The sequence below is a fragment of the Sesamum indicum genome, linkage group LG6 (genome assembly GCF_026168435.1).
Source record: "Sesamum indicum cultivar Baizhima isolate 11 linkage group LG6, ASM2616843v1, whole genome shotgun sequence".
Taxonomy (NCBI): domain Eukaryota; kingdom Viridiplantae; phylum Streptophyta; class Magnoliopsida; order Lamiales; family Pedaliaceae; genus Sesamum; species Sesamum indicum.
This window is the reverse complement of record NC_142662.1, coordinates 14,379,214-14,395,026: the sequence shown is the minus strand read 5'-3', so window position 1 is coordinate 14,395,026 and position 15,813 is coordinate 14,379,214. Positions and strand designations below refer to the sequence as shown.

Sequence of the window (15,813 nt, the reverse complement as noted above, 5' to 3'; positions counted from 1 at the left end):
AAATTGGTTTGAGTTTTATGAGTATAAATACGAAACTAAGAAAATATTGTCTGAATGAGAAATCCTTTAATGAAGCCATACATTTGTGAGCGTTCAGCAGATTTAATACAAAATTATCAGGTCAGAAGTCTTTGCAGGATTTTTAATGCCACGTAATAAAGTAGAAACTGCTTTAAATCCTAATATTATAAATATGAAGTTACTTAAGTTGGCTAACCTAGATGTGGCAAAAGGATTACGAATAGATTGGCTCTTATGCACATAATAAGTTGCCTTAATAGTTGAAGTAAGACAGCTATCCTTCTTCATGAAAAACTTAACTTCTAGTTTGACTGGTTCCTTCTAATAATTGACTGATATTAAGGTTGATAGCATAACAAGCGATTGGACACATAATGTTTTGTTAGATGCTAAAAGCTCAACATGAAAATAAAGGTTAAAAAATATGCTGGAACACATTTCTAACTTTTAAACATTCTTATTCTGAATGGTATTTCTTTTAACGAGTTGAGCATTGGTTGCATAATATTTATACGATTAATGTTATATTTCATTACTTGAACGGGTATGCATAATTGTGGCTTTCCACTATACTGGAAGGAGTACGATGAAAACTTCTTGCATAAAGAATCTCCCTCTAGTGGAGTTAAACTTCTTAAGAAGAGCAAGAAAGCTAAATCTTTACGTGATCCATTGCCCCAAAAATCTGACAGTGAAATTAGTAACTCTGTAGAGAATATAAATATGAAATGCATTGCCTCTGATCTTCTACAAAAGGAATCTTATTCTGCTGGACGCATTGTTGAAGACATGAGCTTACCGGAAGAAATTTTGGCAAAAGTATGAGCTTACCGGAGGAAATTGTAACTCATACTGAGGATAGAGTAACGACGCTGATAAGGGGGAATTACTAAAAGACGAAAATAACCTTCATTAAGGGCAAAATAGTTATTTTGAGTGAAGCATGCCATTATGGCAAATATCCGGCGGAAAGTAAGAATATTTGGGCAAGATCTACGGCCAAGATCAAGGAGGATCCTCAACCGCGCGATCCGGTGGAATGATCAGCGCGGAGTCATCCGATATAAGGATGATACGCCAGATCATGACACGAGTACATAGCATATATACTGAAAGTCATCTTATAAGTACAGGATCTGATTCATTAGAAGGTAATGATACTCTATATACTTAAAAAACAGACGCCTATTCTTACTTACTTCAATCTACAAGATTAGATCTAACTTGGGCATCGGAGGGTCATCGTCGGGGACGAACCCGACTACCCTAATTGTCTTCTGTGATTCTCAGGTTTCATTGGTCCGTTTGGAGAACGAAGATCAGTTGACGCTATCTGTGGAAACGCATTTTTAAAAATGGTAACCCGAGAAATATGGAAGGGAACTTAGGAGGAAATACTCCAGGATTGAAGACGACATTGGGAACAACTGAACAAACTATACAGTTGACAAGAATGGAACTGCAACAAATGATGGAGGAGGCAGGTCGAAATGCAATTGTAGCTTATGAACGTAGAATTACTACACCCATTGAAAAAGAAGCCACAAAAAGAAAGTTATTCGGAGAGAAAGAACAAGAAAAGATGTCAGAAGGAATGAGTTAAAGAGAAGCAGATAGAGGTCGGCACCTGCCAAGTGAGGTCGGATCCAATAGCCAAGACAAAAGGCATTCAAGAGGACCCGCCATATCGCTAGTGGAAGTCGGTAGCGTATCAAAGCAAATCGCCATTCTAGGAAAAAGATAGATGAACTCAAGAGACGGGGGGAACTAGTATCCCAACATCGGAACTCACCTTTTTGCAACCAAATACTGACGGAGATCATGAGCCCAAATTTCAGAATGCCGAATTTGCCCAAATACGATGGAACTAAAGACCCACTAGAACATTTGGCAGCATTTGACCTGGTAATGAATCTTTATGGGCAATCAGGCCCCATCAATGCGAAATATTTTGTTACTACTTTGACAGGTAAGGCTCATGAGTGGTTCACAAATCTACCACCCGGCAGTATAGAGTCCCACGAACAGCGGGTACAAAAATTCACTTTCCACTTTGCGAGCAAGAGGAAGAGAAGTGATCTGCGACTCACTTGTTCACTATAAGACAGCATGATAACGAAACACTGAAGAATTTAATGGGGAGGTTTAATAACGAAACCTTGGAAGTACAAGACTGAGGATAGACATGATGGTAACTATCCTCATCCATGGACTAAACAAAGGACCACTTGCGTCTGCATTGGCAAGGGATCCTCCAACAGACGTAGAACAATTGATGAGTCTGGCCCAAAAGTATATAGACGAGGAAGAGATGAAGGCCATAAAAGATGGAGAATGGAGACTTAGCTCAGATCGCATAAAGGATCATGGTCGCCAGTACAAAGAAGAAGATAGACGACCGAAAGACGATTGAAGCAAGGAGCCCCCCAACCAACCAAAATATCACAAGTATACTCCACTAAATATGAAACGAGCAAAAGCCTTACTGATGGTGGAGAAGAATGATGTCTTTAAATGGCCACGACACACAAGATTTATCCCAGCAAAGAAATACTCCAAAAATTATTATCGATTCCATCGAGAGATTGGTCATGACACGGAGGACTATTATCAACTTAAGGACAAGATCGAACAACTCGTACGCCAAGATTACCTCAAAAACCAAGTATCAAGAGGCTACCACGAAGGAAGTCGTCGAAGCAGATCCTGGAGCCAAGAAAGAAAGGGAAAGAAATGAGGAGATGAGAAACCCAGGTACAAGGGAATATGCGCCAATGAAAGGCATCATACAAACTATAGCAGGAAGCGCGGAAGCAAGGTACTCAAGATCGAGGAAGAAGTTCGAAAGGGAAAGCTGGTCGATCAAGGACAGACAATTCATGAACATAATGTCGGAGCCAGAAATCACTTTCAGAGACTAGGACGTGAGAAAAGAGTAGGGGTAGACAACGACCCCATGGTCACCAAATGGACATTACAAACTTTACCGTCCACAAAGTGCTGGTGGACAACGGCAGCTCTGCTGACATTATCCTTATCGAAGTATTAGCAAAAATAGGATTAGATAATGCCAAATTGGCACCCGTGAAGATGCCACTGGTCGAGTTTGGAGGAAGTGAGGTCGAATTCTTTGGAACAATCGAACTACCAGTATCCATCGGCGAAGAACCAAGGAGGAAAACCCTGATGGTAATGTTTTTTGTCATTGATGCTCCATTTTCTTATAACGTTATATTAGGTAGACTTGGGCTTAACTCTTTCAGGGCAATAACTCTTCCTATCATTTAATAATGAAGTTCCCAACTCCAAGTGTAGTAGGAAAAGTAGTGTGCGACCAAGCGGAAGCTAAGAGCTGCTACAACTTGTCCCTGAAAAAGGGGGAGAGAGTCGAAAAGAAGAGGAAATTCACTAAATCGAGCGAGAATGAATGGGAGAATAGAAGAACTGAAAGAATAGAGCCTATTGATGAACACAAGGAAATAGACCTGGTGCAAAGAGATCCAACAAACACGACCAAGATAGGGTCGAGAATGGATGGAGGGTTAGAGACATTGATGGTCGCATTCCTTGGCAATAATGTGGATATGTCATGTCGAACCCTTCGGATTTCAAAGGGATAAGCCTGAAAGTGATAGTTCATCAGCCGAATGTTGAACCACCATGCGACTGGTTCAACAGAAGAAAAGGACGTTCGGGGTCGAAAAGAATCGCATTATTAATAATGAGGTCAACAATTTGTTAAACGCGGGATATATCTCTGAGGTGCAATATACAGATTGGTTGTCAAATGTGGTGGTGTTGCCAAAGTCATCTGAAAAATGAAGAATTGCATTGACTTTACCGACCTAAACAAGGTGTGCCCTAAAGATCCATTCCATTACCAAGAATCGACCTATTAGTGGATTCCACAACGGGATACGAACTTTTCTCGATGATAGATGCATATCAGGGATATCATCAGATCTTTATGGCAAGAGAAGATCGAGGCAAAACATCCTTTATAACATAACAAAGTATTTATTGCTATAACATAATGCCTTTTGGACTAAAAAATACAGGTGTCACATACCAATGACTGATGAACAAGATGTTTAAAGACCGAATAGGAAAGACGATGGAGGTCTATGTGGATGACATGCTCGTAAAGAGCCAACAACCAGGACATCACCTGTCACACTTAGAAGCGACCTTTGCAATCATGAGAAAGTACGAGATAAATCTCAACCCAAGTAAATGCACATTTGGTGCTTGGTGGTGGCAAATTTTTAGGGTATATGGTTAGTAGCCGAGGAATAGAGGCCAACTCGGAGAAAAGAAGCGATCCAGCAACTGAAGTCGCCCACTTCAGTAAAACAAGTCCAGAAATTAACTGGTAAGATCGCATCACTTAATCGATTTATTTCTATATCAACAGATAGAAATTTGCATTTCTTTAAAATTTTGAGATAAGCAAAAGCATTTAAATGGACGGGTGAGTGCGAACAAGTGTTCCAAGAACTTAAAGATTATTTGAGATCACCACCATTGTTGGCAAATCCAATGGCAGGGGATACGTTGTATTTATATTTAGCGATATCGAAAAATGCGGTAAGTTCTGTGTTAGTAAGAGAAGAGAAGAAAATCCAGAATCCTGTATATTACGTCAGTAAGATGCTGCAGGGGGTAGAAAAAAGATATAGCGTTGTCGAAAAATTTATCTTGGCCTTAGTGGTGACAGCTCGAAAACTGCGACCTTATTTCCAATCCCACAAGGTCATAGTATTAACTAATCAACCACTGAAAAGCATGTTGTCACGACCAGAAGCTTCAGGAAGATTGGTAGAATGGATGATCGAGCTCAGCGAATATGATATTAATTACCAGGCCAGGATGGCTGACAAGGGGCAAGCAGATCTTGTTATGGAATTAGCAGGTGAACCAGCCCAAAACCTGATACCTGGATGTTACATGTAGACGGATCGTCAAATGCTAGTAGTGGGGGAGCCGAGATCCTAATTCAAGGACCAGAAGGAATAGAGATAGAGGTCGATGCTAGGTTGTCTTTCTCCACAACTAACAATGAAGCAGAATATGAGGCCTTGATCCTAGGACTAGAGTTAGTCTACGAAGCTGGAGCAAAAATCTTGGAGTTATATACGGACTCACAACTCATAGCAATGCAAATTGAGGGAAGCTATGAAACTAAAGAAAAGTCCATGACAATGTATCTTAAAAAGGCCAAATCATTGATGCAGCAGTTTGATAAGTGTTCAATTCAGCAAACCCTAAGGTGTGAAAATGATAGGGGCAATTTGCTAGTGAAGTTTGGAATTTTTTTTTATCGAGAATCAAAAATCGAAAAGTTACAGTCGTGGTGAAATATCGACCAGTGATCTTAGGAGGTTTAGAAGTCAGCAATCGAACCACCTTGCCCATGGAAAGATGAAATTATGAACTACCTTAAAGAAGGAATTGTACCTGATCATCCCACACAAGCAAGGAGATTGAAGCTCAGGGCTACCAGGTTTACCATGATTGGATCGGACCTGTACAAGAGGTCCATAGAAGGACTGTTGCTAAAGTGTTTGAATGATAACCGGGCAAAATACGTAATGAGAGAAATTCACGGAGGAAGCTGTGGTAACCATTCGTGTGCGAGGTTACTGGCACAGAAGATAGCGAGGCAATGATACTTCTGGCCTACTATGATAAAAGATGCAAAAGAGCTTGTTCAAAACTGTGAGAGCTACCAAAAATATCCTTCATAGATACATAGACCGACAACCCCAATGGAACCAATCCAGATTGCATGCCCGTTTGACCATGGGGGATCAACAGCTAAAGCTCAAAAGAAGTTCATCATGGTCGCAGTCGAATATATTTCCAAATGGGTGGAGGCGAAAGCCATAGCCAGAATATCTGAAAGGGAAATAAATAATTTTATTTGGAAAAATATAATCTGTAGGTTTAGGATACCAAGATTCCTAATATCAGATAATGGTACATAATTCCGAAATCATTCCCAAAAAAGATGGGACTAACTACAAAGGGACATCAATTATCCTCAATCCCATCAAGAAGCATTGCGTACTCGTCTTCGCTCGCTGGAGGAACTTCTTCATCAACGGAAGGCTGCAGCTTGCCATCAAGACTAGGATCTAATCACGACATATCAAAATCGGGCGCGAACCCATCAGAGTAGATACCTGGTCCTTACATCTATCAAATCCTTGAATTAAGTAATCTGCAGCCTTAATCTCTAGAACGGCCTCGAATGCAGGCGCCTTCATGAAATTATGAGCAGCTTGAATACGGGCTTCTCAAATGCGAGTTGCAAAGTGTTCTGACTTTAAGAAATCCTCGTGACCTTCTATGGCACCAATGATCTTCCCGACAACATGCCCAGCAGAGAACCGGATCTCTTTCCTCGAATCTATCGCTTTAGCTATCTCTGAAGCCATCCTCTCTTCCAACTCCTTATTGCAAGCTTCCAAAGCTGCTCGCTGATTTTCGAGATCCTTCTCCTGCACTGAAGTCTCCATAATCTTGCTTCACAGTTCGTGGTTTCTATGTCCGACAAGAATTTGGTTTCTAAAGAGATAAAAAATCCTCTATCTCCAGATCTTTTCGAGGTGGTAAATGAATACAAAGTCCAAAAGTTATAAAAATTGGGTTCGAAGCGATGAACCCTCATTATAACTATAAAGAGGATTATGTGATGGATAGAATTTGGAGACAATTTCGTAGGACATAATTTCGGTCGATAAATAATCTGGGCCACGTAAGGGGCTAAAGGAAGGCGCAACCCATTTTCAAAATGATTAAGTGAGAAGGCATAAAAACACTAGGGAGGTCGATGCATGCGATCAAACGACCTAGGGATGACGACCTCATAGCTATTGGGAATGAAATATTTCTCTTTTATGTCGTAAATTTGGTGCTTTACAGTATTAACTATACCAGCCCATGGGCTATGTTCTAACATAACTTGAAATTTCTCGTAAGTTGGACTCTTCTACGCGATGACCACGACGCGACCTAGGTCATGACCTAACCCTAGATGGACCCTCGTGGGAAATAGGGGATTCAGTTTATAGGGGGAGGTAGTAGAAGCAGAATTGAAATCAGAATTAGATTTCGAGGAAAAATGATACCTTGGATGTCGAGATCGAGGTCGAACAGCGGAAACCGAGATCGAGCGTAGGAAGGCAGCGATCTTTAGCAGGTAATGAAGTCAGTAAAATTTTTTGAATGGAATGTTTATGTATATAGGAAAAGGGCGGACTTGCACTATAAGGATGAACCACTCCTGAAGTAACGTGTGGCGGCACAGGGCCAAAGATAACCACAAATGATTGACGCATGGCTTGCTCGAATCGAGGCAATTACCCCAAAAAGAAAGGAGACGTTTCGACTTCTGCATGTGTAATAGATTACACATACAGAAGTGGAGGAATAACGGTAACGGGTAATTACTAAAAGATGAAAATACCCTTTATTAAGGGTAAAACAGGTATTTTGAGTGAAGCATGCCATTATGGCAAATATCCAGCGGAAAGTAAGAATATTTGGGCAAGATCTACGGCCAAGATCAAGGAGGATCCTCAACCGCGCGATCCGGTGGCATGATCAGCGTGGAGTCATCCGATATAAAGATGATACGCTAGATCATGACACGAGTACATAGCATATATATTGAAAGTCATCTTATAAATATAGGATCCGATTCATAAAAAGGTAATGACACTCTATACACTTAAAAAACAGACGCCTATTCTTACTTACTTCAATCTACAAGATTAGATCTAACTTGGGCGTTAGAGGGTCATCGTCGGGGACGAACCCAACTAACCTAAATGTCTTCTGTGATTCTCAAGTTTCATTGGTCCGTTCGGAGAATGTAGGATAGTCGAGGTCGTTGTTCGAGGTCCTATTTTTTGAGATGGATCAGACACCTTCAATGAGCAATTGAGATGCATGGGCATATAGATAAAGCAAAATTGAGATGCTGGTTCTATGAAAGATGTGCTCGAGCAAATCTCTGAGACTTCGTGCTAAGATATGGACCTGAGAGATGAAAACTAAAGGTAAGACACAGAATGCAAAAAATAAAGCAACAACTTCACCTAGAATACTTGTTGCAGCAGATAACCAGAAGGATAATGTAATCACTGAAAATAATGGTTTAATAGCAATGACTAACTCATCAGGGATAAGGACCAGAAGGAAATTGGTGTGGTAATCTTTTCATCAGTGTTGTCTATTCTGTAACATCCCCTTTAATTACAGTGCTGACTATGCTCTAATTATTTATTCTGTTTTTTAGTCTATGCTATGCTTGAGTTTCCACCTACATTGGAATGGACACAAAGCTAATTATTGAAGAAAGAAAAGATGGTTTGATGTAGAGCCGCCACATTCTATAGAAAACAATATTGGGGAGACTGCAAAATTTCAAGCGGAAGCGATGATAGAGTAGGAATTCATTTGGAAAGACAACAAGAATGAATCCGAAGTAAAAGTAGAGTAAACGAGCTTGATAAATTTCTGTAAAAGAGACTCTGTTATTTCTCTGTGTATGAAGAACAAGAAGGTGCAGATATATATACATGTTTTACACTGCAACTGCCATAACTAACTCAGCACCCTTCTTCCTATTCTATTTTAAAGAAGTCGTCAATGACTTATAGAAGCGCGACTGCGCTTCTTACAATAAGCTGAACTTAACAGATATCGTAAAAAGAGTAAATCGCAATCTTCAGTAAACGTATAAGTGTAAGTACGACTTTCTTCAACAGAGTTACTGTAACTCTCTGTAACTGAGCTTCTACTGCAGGTGCTTTCACCATGGATTCTTTACACGCCCCCTTCAAGTGGAGCTTGTCAATAAGTTGACAAGTCCCTACTTGGACAATAGATATGTGAACCTGGGTCCTGGTAATATCTTCGTAAACAAGTTTGCAGGCTGTTCCTTTGTGGAGATATGTTTTGGATCAATGAATCCTTGTTTGAATTTATCCCTTACCAAATGGCAATCTATTTCAATTTGTTTTGTTCTTTCATGAAAAATTGGATTTACCGTAATGTATAAGGCGGCTTGATTACCACAAAAGAATCTGATAGGAGTAGGCATATTGATAGGGAAATCCTTCAGCAGATTATATATCCATGTGAGCTCACATGTGGTAGTTCCCATACTTCTATACTCTGCCTCTGCTGAAGATCATGATACTGTGGTTTGATTTTTAGTTTTCTACGATATCAGGCAATTTCCAAGGAAAACATAGTAGCCGGTTAGAGATCTTCGTGTATCTTAGCATGCTGCCCAATCAGCATCACAAAATGCGTTAAGTTCAAAATCTTGTTGTGAGTTGAAGAAAAGGCCTCTTTGTATGCTGCCCTTTAGATATTTTGCTAAGTGTACTGCTGCATTCCAGTGTCCCTTGCAAGGAGACTGCGTGTATTGGCTTAGCTGTTGTGTTCCACAGCAAATTTCTGGTCTAGAAAATCCAAGATAGAGCAATCTTCCCAGCAACCTTCTATATAGACCTGGATCTGCCAATTTTTTTCCTTCAATAGAATGTAATTTTATACCTGCTGGTAGTGGACTGCTTATGGGTTTTGCTTGATTTAATCCCAGGTCTGAAATGATGTGCCTGATGTACTTAGCTTGGGATATGATAATCCCTGATTCAGACCTGCAAATTTCCAAACCAAGGAAGAATCTAGCCCTTCCCATATCGTTAATGCTGAATAGGCTATGTAGGTGAGTTTTTATTTCTGTTATTGTTTTCTCACATGGTCCAGTTAGCAATACATCATCTAAATAGAATAGGAGGCAAAATAATCCTTTTCCAGTCGTTTTTGTAAAGAGACAATAATAAGATTTGGATTGACTGAAACCATACTTCTCTAATTGTGATGTGAATTCTTGATTCCTTTGTCTAGATGCTTTTTTAAGGCCATACAATGATCTTTTCGATTTACACAGATGATTCTTAGGGATAGAATATCCCTTTGGAGGATACATATAAATTTCTTCATCTAGGTAACCATGTAAGAAAGCATTATTAATATCTAATTGATGCAAGTGCCAATGTTGTTTTGTAGCTAAAGTTAATAAGATTCTAATGGTTGTATCCTTTGGCTACAAGTCTTGCCTTATGTCTATCTATATCACCATTTGGTTTTAATTTCAATTTATATACCGACTTACATCCTATTACTCTTTTGTTGTTGGGTAATTGAGTGATTTTCCATGTGTTATTGGTTTCTAGTGCTTTTATATCATTATTCATTGTTTTTATCCATTCCTCATTTTTAACAACATCTTAATAACATTTAGGCTCCTTGGTATTTTCAGTAGCAACAATAAAGTATTTATGAACTGAAGATGAATAAGTAATGCTAGGTAAGTCAGTGTTGAAAGAACACACATAGTCATCTTATCTAGCTGGTCTGCAGGTTTGTCTACTAGATCATCTAGGGACTAAGTTTTCATTATGTTCGGGAACAGGAGGATTTATTCTGTCATCTGTAAATTCTGGAGTTGGTTCTGCATCATTTTCCTCGTCAAAATCTAAGTCTGCTACAGGGTTAGGAATAGTGCAAGTAACAGGGTCTATCAGCTCATTTGCATAAGGAAATATGCTTTCTTCAAAAGTGACATCTCTAGAAATAATTATATTTCTTTTGTTTATATCATAAACCTTATAACCTTTTTGGTTTGGGGCATATCCAACGAAAACACATTTTGAGGCCCTAGCATCAAATTTGGATTTATGAGGGATGTTATTAGTGGCAAAACACAAACATCCAAATGTTCTAAAGACAAAATAGTTAACAGGTTTCTTAAACAATATTTCATAAGGGGTTTTTCAATTTAGCACACTAGAGTAATTCTATTTATTATGAAGGTAGAGGTTAAAACAGCCTCACTTTAGAACATCTTATGCAAGTTGGCTTGAAACATTAATGATCTAGCCATTTGAAGTAGGTGTTTGTGTTTTCGTTCTACAACTCCATTTTGTTCTGGAGTATATGTGCATGTGGTTTGATGTGATACCTTCATCTCTAAACAATTTATGTGCTTGTTCTCCTAAGAACTCTGTACCATTGTCACTTCTTATAACCTTAATCCTTTTAGTGAATTGTGTTAACACCATCTTGTGAAAATTTCTTAGAAGTTCTGCAGTCTGTGATTTATGTTGCATCATATAGGTCCATGTGCATCTACTTTTATCATCTACAACAGTCAACATAAACATGCATTTTGATATAGGAAATTCATTATAAGGACCGCATATGTCCACATGCAATAGATCAAAACATTCATTTGAAATAGAAGAACTTAAAGGGAAAGGCAATCTTTGTTGCTTTGCTTGAGGGCAAATTTCACAATGGACAAATTGATATTTGCTGGTTTTAATCAGTCTTGTATGTAACATAACATTCTATGACAAATGCCCTAATCTTATATGCCATAATTATGATGAAATATGTGATGAAACAAGGCCAAAATCAGTACAGTTATGCATTGTTTCTTGTTCATGTTTGCTGTCAAAACTCTTTCTATTCAAGACATACAGTTTCCCTATTAAACTTGCAACTGCAATGACATCTCTAGTCATGTGGTCCTGCATGATACAACAAGATTTCATGAATTTGAATTCAATTTGAGATGAATTACAAAGTTTACTCACAGATAGAAGGTTGAAATGTAAATCTGGCACAAATAAAATATTTTCCAATATTATGCCATCAATCAGTTTAATAGTGCCTAGACTTTTCACTTTGTGTTCAGTTCCATCAGCAACATGCACATTCATATCAGAATTAACAGTTCTTTTATCAGTGAACAATGTTTCATTGTTACACATATGACTGGTAGACCCACTGTCCACAATCCAATTATCAAGTAAATTGGAGTTCAAGCCTAAAGAGTCACAAGATATACCTGCAAAATCATTATATCCAGATTCATTAGTGTCAAGGTTTATAACTTGAGTCCACCAAGAAACTTGTTTATCTCTTTCTTCAGTACGTGAGCAATTACATTACTGTCAACAGCATTATTAGTATTATCATTAAAATCACTTACTGCAGCTGCTCTTGCATTATTGGGCATAGCCTTCTTCCTCTGTTCTAAGACGTTTTTATACCAATCCGGGTATCCGTGGATTTCAAAACAAACCTCCTTCAAATGCCCTGATTTACCACATTCTTTACATATTTGATTTCTTTTATCCACTCTGGTTTTCTTCCTCTGGAAAGGTTTTTGTGCCTTAGGCCTTTTGAAAGCCTGCATAGCCACATTAGGAATGGAGTATTGTTCCCCAGAGTTGACTTCCTTTTGTTTCTCCAATCTAAGGACCATGGCATAGGCCTTATTAATATCAGGAAGAGGTTCCATTGTAAGAATTTGTCCTCGAACATGATCATACACATCATTCAATCCCATGAGGAATTGAAGAACTTGATCATGAATCTTGACTTCTGTTGTTTCCTTGGTTGCTTCACATGTGCACTTAAGTGTTTGTGTGATGCATGGCAATTCGTCCCAAAGTTTCTTCAGTCTTGCAAAATATGTTGACACTGTCACAGACCCTTGAGAAGTAGAAGCCAACTCCTTTTTCATTTGATATTCTAGAGGACCATTACTTTGTCCAAATCTGTTTTCCAGCTCCACCTAAAGTTCTTTGGATGTATTGGTATACATAAAGCTTTCAACAACTTCTTTTGAGATGGAGTTTAGAATCCACGAGGATACCATACAATTTGTTCTAATCCATGGTTCAAGATCTTTGGTATTTTCTTGTGGTTTCTATCCATCCCCATTTATGAAGCTGATTTTCATCTTAGCTCTTAAAGCCAATTTAATGGATCTGCTCCAAGAAAGGAAATTCGAACAATCGAGTAACGTAGTGACAAGGCTTAAACCGGGGTTGTCTCCAGGTTGCAGCTTCAAGATCTCTGGATCCTCAGCCATTTCTGGTTTCTTGTGCGCAATTCTTGAATTTCAAGAATCCGTGTGGTTTGGTATTTTTTATTTATCAGATAAATCAGAGACCATCAATAGATGGCTCTGGTACCATGCAAAATTTTAAGCGGAAGCGATGATAGAGTAGGAATTCATTTGGAAAGACAATGTGGAGCTGTAATGGCCCAAAATCATTTAAGTAGTATATGAATCATTTGAATTCAACTTACAGTCAATTCAAATGATGCTAATCACTTTGTTCACCGACCGAGAGGGATGGGAGGAAAACATTATTTCAGGAACAAGTTCAGATAATACTGATTTCAAGCTTCCACCTTTTTGCTGCTTTAAGTGGAAATGAGTTAGATTGTATTAGTGACTGGAAACGTGTGGAGTTATAGGTTTCAGGTTTGAGAAATAGAGATAGTGGATACCATAATAAGATGAAATTTAAGAAAATCAGGTAGTGAAGTTTAAAATGATGAAAGAAATTTAGGGCTTGTGAAATAAAAAAATATCTTGAGTAATTCACTAGACAGGTTTGGTTCTATTGTTTTGTGGTCCAAATGGCCTGTACATACATGAATTATCTGCTAAAGTGAAGTTTTTGCATGGATATTGTATTCAACACCTCCTTGTGGCTTTTTGTTGAGTTTTAGTTCCATTATCTTTATATGCTCACTCTTGGAAGAATGATACTAAATGGGAGCATTAACCTTTTGTGTTAAAGATATATGATTTTGGTAATGATTTTTGCTGAGCTCTTTTCATGAGGCAATGGCTGTTTTATTACTAAATAGATTTGACTAGTTTCATTAATTGTAACTCTTTTCTTTATATACATAATTAAAATGTGATTAGTTCTCTACCACTACTATATTTACGTCCTCGAACCTGAGACAGCTAACGGAATAGGATTCTGCCACTATTTTGTGCAAGTTTCACAGTCGCTGCATTTTGTGGAGTATCTGCTAAATGTGTTTGTTTAATTTGGGGTCTCATTCAGCAACAATTATATCTATTTTAGTTCTTGATTTGAACTTTTGAAAGGAAGCAGATGTACACCCGAAAGAGAAGGCAACTGATGTGAAGGTTTTACAACGATTTGCTGCTAAGTAGCAGTCATATGGTATGCAAAGTGCATGACCAGATGCTTATCAGCTGTGGAAGGAACTCAGGATTTCCATTCCTTTGGAATTTGGAAGTTGGAATATTTCTTGACGGCAGAAAGTTTTCAAGTAAAACCTGATACATCTCGAAAAAAAATAGTTAGCCATCTGCTTTTGGAGGCATTTTGACGTTCTAAGGCAATCTGCTCTAATGGGAATTCTTTTGTGGATACCATCTGTAGTTTCTTACCTAAAATGCATCACATGTATCGTATTTAATGTTGAATATATCACTTACGAGCTATAATTTTTTTTCAGTAAATGTAAATTTCATTAATTAAAGGGTACAGTCGTACAGTACAACAATGTTCAAAGTGTGGTTTCTTCTTTGACAGGCCAAGGGATACGCCATAATCTATAAAGCGCACAAACACTAACAGAGGGAGGTAATGTAACACTTAGTATCCCCTGCCGAACATCCTCTAAGATAAGGAAAGCTAGCGAATCAGCCGTCCGATCCATCTTCTGAAATCACCGTAGATTGCATTTCTGCTATATATGATAAAGACAAGAAGCCAGCAATGCCCGATATGCTACGTTTATGATGTGTTTCCCTCTCATTTTGTTGCTGCCCAAGCAGTATCCCTTAGCCAGTTACGATTAGGCCAACAGAAACGTACAGACTGTCTAAGGACTTGTAAGCATCATGGAGAATACTTGCACCTGAAGAACAAATGATTATACGTTCGACCACTCCTTCATCATAGAATATACAGGCACCTACATGGGAGAGCCATGATTTATCAGCCATGGAAAGTTTTTCTAGAATTGCGAGCTATAGGATGAAGTTATATCTCGAAATCTTTAAGGAGCTCGAAAGTAGTGAAGACCAGCCTACCTTGGGTCTTGGTGCGTCCAGATATCCAAAAAGAGGCTACAGTAGGTAGCCCATCCTTATAACACCATATAGTGGAATCATTCCCTCCATGAATCGTAGGTAGCGTCTGTAGGATTTTCAAATACTCAAGGTGACGTGGATTGATAGGCTAATGCCATTGCTCATCCAGAATAGCACCGCTGAGTTTCTCCTGAACGCTTAGACCCAGGAACCGCAGCCCTTGCGGAAATATGTGAATTAAAGGACCAAGCGCATGCCACGGATCCTACCAAAGATAAATTGAAGATCCATCTCTTATGTGATACTCCACAACCGACCTCAATAAGGTACGTAAGCGAATGAGTTTTCTCCATCGTAACAAACCTCCACATTCAGGAATTATCCAAATAGATGTTTCCAGTAAATGCCCGTTATGAAACCATTCTACCCAAATGGATGTCCTATCGCAGCGTATCCCATCATAGCTTTTCGCACATTAGTGCACGGTATAGGGTTGCAATATCACGCAATCCCTAACCACCTTCCTCAATTGGTTTACAAACATCCCTCCAAGCGACTTTTGCATATCCCTGATTTGTCGTAACATTCCATAGGAATGTGCATAGCCGCTTCTCAATCTCCCGAATAACGCCTCTAGGAAGGATAAATGTCGAAGCCCAATAGACGCTTAATGCCATGAGGACGAATTTAATGATTTGAATAAGGCCAGCATAAGATAAGGCTAGACCTTCCCGTCCTTTAATGCGCTGATCAATCTTCAATAGAAGTGGCTGAAAATCGATGATGGATAGTCTAGAGGACAGGAGTGGAAGTTTCAAATACCGCAT

At 38.8% G+C, this 15,813-nt stretch overlaps 2 protein-coding genes across 2 annotated transcripts; one reads left to right on the top strand and one right to left on the bottom strand.

The window, feature by feature from the left end:
• Positions 1-4,890: 4,890 nt before the first annotated feature.
• On the top strand, positions 4,891-5,378 carry LOC105164489 (uncharacterized). The gene is made up of 2 exons (XM_011083140.1): positions 4,891-4,933; positions 4,975-5,378. Exons 1-2 carry the CDS (start codon positions 4,891-4,893, stop codon positions 5,376-5,378), a joined length of 447 nt encoding a protein of 148 aa, XP_011081442.1.
• Positions 5,379-10,478: 5,100 nt separating this feature from the next.
• Positions 10,479-12,637, bottom strand: LOC148787836 (uncharacterized). Its single transcript, XM_088881399.1, has 4 exons — positions 12,061-12,637; positions 11,703-11,956; positions 11,587-11,636; positions 10,479-10,824 (listed from the first exon to the last, which is right to left on the bottom strand). The coding sequence occupies exons 1-4, from the start codon at positions 12,635-12,637 to the stop codon at positions 10,479-10,481; spliced, it is 1,227 nt and encodes a 408-aa protein (XP_088737525.1).
• Between the last annotated feature and the right edge of the window lie 3,176 nt (positions 12,638-15,813).